The sequence below is a fragment of the Triticum aestivum genome, chromosome 6B (genome assembly GCF_018294505.1).
Source record: "Triticum aestivum cultivar Chinese Spring chromosome 6B, IWGSC CS RefSeq v2.1, whole genome shotgun sequence".
Lineage (NCBI taxonomy): Eukaryota > Viridiplantae > Streptophyta > Magnoliopsida > Poales > Poaceae > Triticum > Triticum aestivum.
Window position 1 is genome coordinate 15,650,425 of NC_057810.1, and position 7,784 is coordinate 15,658,208.

At 52.1% G+C, this 7,784-nt stretch overlaps 2 protein-coding genes across 2 annotated transcripts; one reads left to right on the forward strand and one right to left on the reverse strand.

Annotated features, from left to right (window-relative positions):
- Positions 1-470: 470 nt before the first annotated feature.
- LOC123135408 (BURP domain-containing protein 14) lies at positions 471-2,880 on the reverse strand. The gene has a single exon (XM_044554475.1). It carries the CDS (start codon positions 2,807-2,809, stop codon positions 548-550), a length of 2,262 nt encoding a protein of 753 aa, XP_044410410.1. The 5' UTR covers positions 2,810-2,880; the 3' UTR covers positions 471-547.
- Positions 2,881-6,132: 3,252 nt separating this feature from the next.
- LOC123133149 (BTB/POZ and MATH domain-containing protein 1-like) lies at positions 6,133-7,304 on the forward strand. Its single transcript, XM_044552688.1, has one exon. It carries the CDS (start codon positions 6,225-6,227, stop codon positions 7,239-7,241), a length of 1,017 nt encoding a protein of 338 aa, XP_044408623.1. The 5' UTR covers positions 6,133-6,224; the 3' UTR covers positions 7,242-7,304.
- The last annotated feature ends 480 nt before the right edge of the window (positions 7,305-7,784 follow it).

A 7,784-nucleotide genomic window follows, 5' to 3' on the forward strand; every position in this document is an offset into this window, starting at 1 on the left:
GCGTAGACGTACATCTGAGACGTTCTGCTGAGTTTCTAACATTTGACAATATAAGTATACAACACAATATAAGTATACAATCACATACTTCTCCGTCCTGTTTTTTAGTCCCCTTGAAGTTTGGATTAACCTTTGGTTATCAATTTTGAGTTGCAAAACATAAGTGATATGCCACAAAAAAAATGTTGGTTTTGTATTCGGTAGAAGTTCTAATGGTACTATCCTTACGACATAGAACTCATATTTCATTAGTTATATGGTCACAATTTGACCAAAAATATGAGGGGGGCATTCTTTTGCGCTGTTTTTCCAGGGTCTACGTGTAGACTATGAGGCACGCGTTCTACTGTTGGAAGAAAGCCCTAAACTTTCCTTTTCACTTGAACTCGTAGGTTCTGAAGAGGCTGGGCCATGTTTGTAGTATCTTCTTGATATGGAGTCAGACAGTTAAAAAAATGCTACTGAGCCAATGATCAGAAAAAAGGTTCTTTTCACTTGAATGGACTAAAAATTCAAATCAGACCGGGCCACGCGCGCCGTTATCCGCTCAATCAGCCACCGTCCAAACCATGTCCCCGTGGAAGATCCAATGGCACACCTCCATCTCACCGGGCTTCCCGCCAAGCGCGGCGAACGCGCCGTGACCCGGGCTCCAGTCCGACGTGTCGAGGTGGCAGATCGCCACGCCACGGTTGATCTTCCGCCCGGAGTCGACGGACAGGATCTCGGCCTCGTACACCCGCACGCTCGGCACCGAGTGGCAGTAGTACACCAGGTACGGGAACAAGCTCTGGTGGCACGACACGGACCGCGTCGTGTGGCCACCGGCCACGCCCGCCACCCTGCCGACCTTGATGTCCCCGCCGCTGCCCGCCGCGGACTCCGTGCTGCGCACAGCCACGTTGTCGCCCAGCATCTCCACGGCGAAGTCCAGCATGTCCTCGGCCGACGTCGCGCAGCGCTTGGTCTCGCCCCGGCTGGGTGGCCGTGCGCACTCCTCCACCGTCGACGCCACCACCTGCCTCATCGCGTTGCCCGGCGGCGCCCCGAACAGCGCCGACACGGCGCCCGCCTCAAACGGGATCTTGGCGGCGATGTCCCTCGGCAGAAACGCCCGTGGCGGCATCTTGTCGGTGATGTCCGGCATGGGCATCCGGTTCCCGGTGATGAGGTCTCGCTCGCGGAAGAACTTCCCCGGCTCCGGCGACCACTTGGGCGGCGTCCGGTGGTTCCCGGAGGAAGAGAGGGAGAGGTTGGCTGCCACCTTGGACACCTCCATCCTAGACATGTTCTGGTACTCCTTGAACTCGACGCCCTCGTTGGAGTAGGCCTTGAAGGTGGTGTTGTCGCCGGTGTAGCGCGTGAAGCCGATGCGGTGGTTGGGGTTGGCGCCCTGGCCGTACCCCTTGAACCCCACGCTCCCCGGGTTCACGGACTTGCCGTAGCTCTGGAAGTCGGCGGTGGCGCCATTGGCATCGTTCGCGTAGGACGTGAAGCTGTCGTCGCCGACGTTGGCGTTGTCCCTGTAGCCCTTGAAGTCGTCGGCGCCGCCGTTGCTGCCGGAGGAGTAGCTCCGGAAGGTGTTCTGTGGGGTGTTCCCGTTGAGTCCGTAGGAGTCGAAGGTGTCCGTGGCGCTGTTCGCCTTGTCGCCGTAGTTGATGAAGGCGGACATGATCGAGTTGGTGTGGTTGCCGTAGGACTTGAAGGACTCGCCGACGCTGTTGGCCGTCTTGCCGTACCCGGTGAAGCTCTCCACGCCGGAGTTGGCGTCCTGCGTGTACGCCGAGAAATCGCGGGAGCGGCCGTTTCCGGCGACGTCGTAGTTGGCGAAGGTCACGGCGACCGTGTTGGTCTCGCCGTCGTACTCGGCGAACTCACCGGCGCCGCCGGTGGCACCGGCAGTGTAGGAGTTGAAGCTGGCGGTGCCGACGTTGCCCAGCGCCTGGTACGTCGCGAAGGAGTCGTTCCGGCCAAGCGAGCCCTTGCCGTACCGGTGGAAGGAGTCGACGGGGTTGACCTGGCCCCGCGAGTAGACCGCGAACGCGTCGGCGCCGCCGCCGCCGCTGTTGCCGTAGCTGCTGAAGTTGCCGTTGGCGTAGTTCTTGAACGGCGCGCTGGAGTTGGTGGCGGGCGAACCGGACGCGTCCCCGGCCTTGGACGGCCCCGAGCCCGACCAGATGGCGCCGGAGGTGGAGGGGCAGAGGATGGACGCGGCGGTGCAGAAGGCGGGGAGGCGCGAGCCGAGCTGGCCGGCGGCCGCCAGGTTGGAGAAGGCGACGGCGTCGGGCGCGGAGAGCGGGGAGAGCTTGGCGAAGAAGAAGGCCGGGTGGAGGCGGCTGCCGTGCACCTTCCGGTTCCAGTACCGGACGAAGGCGGCCTTGGCCGTGAACGGGTTGACGGGCAGCGACGACGACGGCGTCAGCCGTGGCGCCGGAGTGGACGGCAACATTGGCGCCGCTTTGTAGGAGGAAGGCGAGCTCCGTGGCAGGCCGTATGGCGGTGGCAGGAAACGCAGCGGCGGAGCAGCGGACGGGGAGAGTGCATCGGAGAGCAACGAAGACCGTGGGAGACCTCTTGGCGGGAAACGTGGCCGTGGATCATAGAGCTCCGAAGGCCGTGGATCATAGGCCGGAGAAGTGGAGGGAGAACCGACGGTGGACCGTGGAAGCCATCGTGGCGTCAATGTACGTGCCGCCGGAGAAGGGCATGGTGAGACGTCAATGTACGTCGGCGAAGAGCGTGGCAGGCGGGAGAGGAGGAGCAGGACGACGGTGACCAGGAAGAGGTGGGAGTGGCGAGGGAGCGCCATTGTTGGCTTGGAAGTTGGGGATGCATGCAGCAGAGAGACGTACGGGATTTATTGGATCAGGAGGAGCTGGATTAGGATTATTGTTGGAGTTTCGACTGGATGAATAATGCATGCGCAGAGCGTTGGAAAATTAGAAGCGATGTTGTTGTTCCTTGCTCGTCAGATTGACCGAACCTAATTCCTAACTGTCCGCTCGGGATCAACGGCGACCTGCACAGCGAGACCTTGTTCTTTTGAATGACTGGGGATCCAATCCGTCTTGTTCTAGTACTCTGGGTGCGGCAAAATTAGCATGAATGTACTACGTCTCCAACACAACTAGCAGAGACATTATTGATTCGTGCCGATTTATCTCATGAAATTTTACATATTTATATTCTGGTCTCGCTGCGTCATAGTCCAGATATAATCAAGGGAAGTTCCTAGAACTCATCTAGAATTTCTTTTAGGGGTAGAACCATAGTATGAAATCAGCCACAATTGCATGAATTTCGTCTGATTAGTTGAAACAGTGTTTAAAATTTATGCGGGCAACGTTGGATGGCCGGCTCCTGCATCCGTGTCTGTGGACTAGTCCCTTCTAGTACTTTGGGTGCGGCAAAATTAGCATGAATGTACTACATTTCCAACAAAAGTAGCAGAGACATTATTGATTCATGCCGATTTATCTCATGAAGTTTTACATATTTATATTCTGGTCTCGCTGCGTCACAGTCCAAATATAATCAAGGGAAGTTCCTAGAACTCATCTAGAATTTCTTTTAGGGGTAGAACCATAGTATGAAATCAGCCACAATTGCATGAATTTCGTCTGATTAGTTGAAACAGTGTTTAAAATTTATGCGGGCAACGTTGGATGGCCGGCTCCCGCATCCGTGTCCGTGGACTAGTCCCTTCTAGTACTTTGGGTGCGGCAAAATTAGCATGAATGTACTACATTTCCAACAAAAGTAGCAGAGACATTATTGATTCATGCCGATTTATCTCATGAAGTTTTACATATTTATATTCTGGTCTCGCTGCGTCACAGTCCAAATATAATCAAGGGAAGTTCCTAGAACTCATCTAGAATTTCTTTTAGGGGTAGAACCATAGTATGAAATCAGCCACAATTGCATGAATTTCGTCTGATTAGTTGAAACAGTGTTTAAAATTTATGCGGGCAACGTTGGATGGCCGGCTCCCGCATCCGTGTCCGTGGACTAGTCCCTCCTATCCATGGATGGATGCGAACGCAAATTAGCGGATCAGAGAACTATGCAGTTGCCTAGTAGCAAGGTTCGCAGTGGCGCACCATACCCCAGGGTCCGACTCCCGCCGGGAGCGGATTTCTGGCGCTGCATCCGGGTGGGATCCTTCTATAAAAACTAGATGATACCCGGTCAGTTGTTGCCAGAATGTTTTGCAAAATATTCAGTTAGAATTGGTTACATGACACATGATATTTAAAGTAATAATACGAGGACTAAAGGTGAAAATAAATACGATTTGTGGTGTTTGATTATATTGTATAATCTAAGTATATAATGGAATATAAATTCTCAGGCATGTTTGCATGCTGGGGTTGCTATTATTATGCATGATTGCATGTTGTGGCGGATCTTTCTTCATGCATGTTAAATGGTGAGGTGGCATACTTGCATGTTGAGAGAAATATGCTAGTGGGGGCTAGCTATTTAGATATAGAACACATGTCTCGATGCTAGTGCCCATGAATCTCATGTTTTTATTACTAGTCATATACTATGTCTTTTCCTAAATATAAGTATTTTTTAAATGTTCCAATATAAAATACATACAGAGCAAAAAAAAATGAATACTCCTAAATATGTCTATATATCTTTTTTTAGGCAACTTCGCAAAGCTTTATTACGTCGTCACAATGTTTACAGGGACGAAAGGAATTCCTTCGCGTTGGCCTAACCAAACATGGCGGCCAACACTCAGAGTACAAGCATGCTTTGCTAAGTTGTGAGCATCAAAGTTTGAGCTCCTAGATTGATAAACTACTTTACATGAAATAAAAGAAGAAATTTGCATCTCTATTTCCCTAACCACAGCGCCAAATGCCGCACTGCTTCTCCTGCCAAACTCACTTACCACACCCTTGCAATCTGTAGCCGCATGTACCCTTGATATGTGTAAGTCTGCTGCTAGATCAAGGCCCTCGCGTAGCGCCATAGCCTCCAAAGTAGCTGGGTCTTTCACATGCTTGAAAATGATAGCCGATGCACCTAGGAAGCCTCCCTCCTGGTCCCGGCATATTGCTGCTACGGCTCCAAACCGGCTTCTGCCACCCACCGCAGCATCGACATCTAGCTTCGCGTAACCTTCAGGGGGGGGGGGGGGGGGGGGCAATCCATTTCGGGTGTTGCACAATCCCTCCTCGTGTTGGATGAACACATGGGCCTATAACTTGAAGATCACTTATGTAAGAGTTTATGAATCCGTGTGTGGCCTGCGGTGACTTGAAGATGCCCTCATACAAAGCTTTCCTCCTTGCACCCCATATTGCCCATAGTGAAACCGAAAACCTGATAAACTCATCGGTTTTTAGAGCTCTCAACAAAGCAAATAACCATAAGTTTGGGCACTCTTGATGGTGGGAGCTCAATTGATCCAGTATCTCCTCCGATGATAACACCCAAGTGCATCTCGCCATTGGACAGTTGAGCAGCGCGTGTCTCCAAGAATCAGTCGTCCCACACAAGCCACATACCTTCGTCGTTGACATATTCCTCCTGTGTAAAACGTCTCCCGACGGTATCGAGTTACGAGCGAGGCGCCACAAAAAGACCTTTATCTTGCTCGGCACTGCAACCTTCCAGATTGCCTTCCATTCTTTGCTTTGTCCCTCACTGGTTGATGTTGTTTCTGCCTCATCCAGCCATCCTTCCCTATCATGTTTTGTTCGAACTAACATTCGGTATGCAGACCCGACCGAAAAGTTACCCCGAGGTTCTTCCCCCCAGGACCAGAAATCATCAACGCGTCTTGTATCTGTATGTCTATATATCTGTATCTAGTCCATATTGAAATCCTCTAAAAAAGGCTTATATGTAGAAACAGGGAAAGTAGATAGCTCGGGCTGGTTACGCTCCGAAATCCTATCTAACGGCTGGGTGCATCCCTCCAAAACGAACAAGGTAGAGGCTGGTGCGACGTGAAGGAAGGATCGGACGTATGTCCGGCAAAAATTGGACGGGATACAAAAATTACGCGGGATAAACGCCGGATTCTTTTCAGAAACCAAACCGGACAACAATACGTATGTGGTTCTTATTCGTTCAAAGGCCCAACAAAACCACGACCGGCCTGGACTAACGTACGTACGAGTACGTACTATATGAGACGCCGGTGATCTGCCTTTTGCCGGCGAGACAAGTTTCCCAAGACCCGGAGTAGATTTGTCGACATGTCGTCCGCCGGCGATCCATCAATGTCCGCCTCCACCATCGTCGCGGACACGGCGAGCGGCTGCCACATACTAAAAATCGATGGTTACTCGCACACCAAGGGGACTCCCACCGGGGAGGCCATCAAATCCGGCAAGTTCACCGTGGGCGGCCATCGCTGGTTCATCAATTATTACCCCAACGGCATCAACTCCGACGCCGCGGATCACGCATCCTTTTACCTCCTACTCGACGAAGTCAAGGTGCAGCTCTGTGTTAATTTCGCCAGCCTCCTTACTAGGAAACGGCCGATCACACCGGCCGATCCTGTGTGGAGTTTCACACCAGGAAACAATTGGGGGTATACAAAGTTCGTCAAGAGGGAAGACCTGGAGAGATCAGAGCACCTGACCAACGACGCTTTCACAGTCAGGTGTGACGTGGTCGTCATCAACGAGATCCGCACCGAGGACGCACCCACCGTCCGCAACCCGTTTGTCACCGCCGTGCCACAATCCAACCTGATCCAGCACCTTGCCGACTTACTCAGGAGCGAGAAGGGCGCCGATGTGGTGTTTGAGGTCGGCGGCGACACTTTCTCCGCGCATCGGTGCGTTCTCGCCGCCCGGTCACTGGTCTTCAATGCAGAGCTCTTCGGTGCAATGAAGAAGGGTGGCAGCGGCAGCATCGTGCGTGTTGCCGACATGGAGGCGCGGGTGTTCAAGGCGCTGCTCTCTTTCGTGTACACCGACTCCTTGCCGGAGACAGAGGATGAAGAGGACCAAGGCACCATGTTCCAGCATGTACTTGTCGCGGCTGACAGGTACGACTTTGGGCGGCTCAAGCTGAATTGCGAGGAAAAGCTGTGCGCGCATATTGATGTGTTCACGGAGGCGACCATTCTAGCGATCGCGGAGCAGCACCGCTGCCATGGGCTGAAGAAATCTTGCATTGAGTTCCTCAGCACCCCCGCACATATGCTGGCAGCTGATCAGGATGTGTGTGGCGCCTGTCAAGACCTCCCTCGCCAGTCGTAATGGGACCAAGCGGGCTCGGGTTGATGCACCAGGTGAATTGGTGATGCATGGTAGCTAGCTAGTTATGCCTACTAATTTCATCTTTCTCTAGATTTAATCATGATTCACCACAATTTTAATTGTGAGTTACGAATTAATTAGTAAGAATTACGGGGTGCTTGTTCCAGTAAAACTGCTACTTTGTTTTGTTCCCAAAAAATACATTGGTGCTACCAGATCTTTTCGTCGGTCGTCACATCCTAGCCCAGGATCAGTCGTCTGCTTAACCCAGCCGTACGATTCGTTTCTTTCCCTCAGTCCTTGAGATCAACCTTAGATTGGATTTGGCCAAAAAAAGTAGAACTTTGGGTATTGAGGAAAGAGATCTTCAGAGGAAGATCAAAAAAGAATGTGGCCCTTGCTATTCTAGAGAGAGCAAGAAAGAGACAAAGCTCTATGGCTACTTTGCTCAAAAAGGGTGGCGCCAACACTCCTTTCTTCCACCATCATGTTAATCATAGACGAAGGAAAAAAATTACTCATAGGCTCAAACATAACAATGGA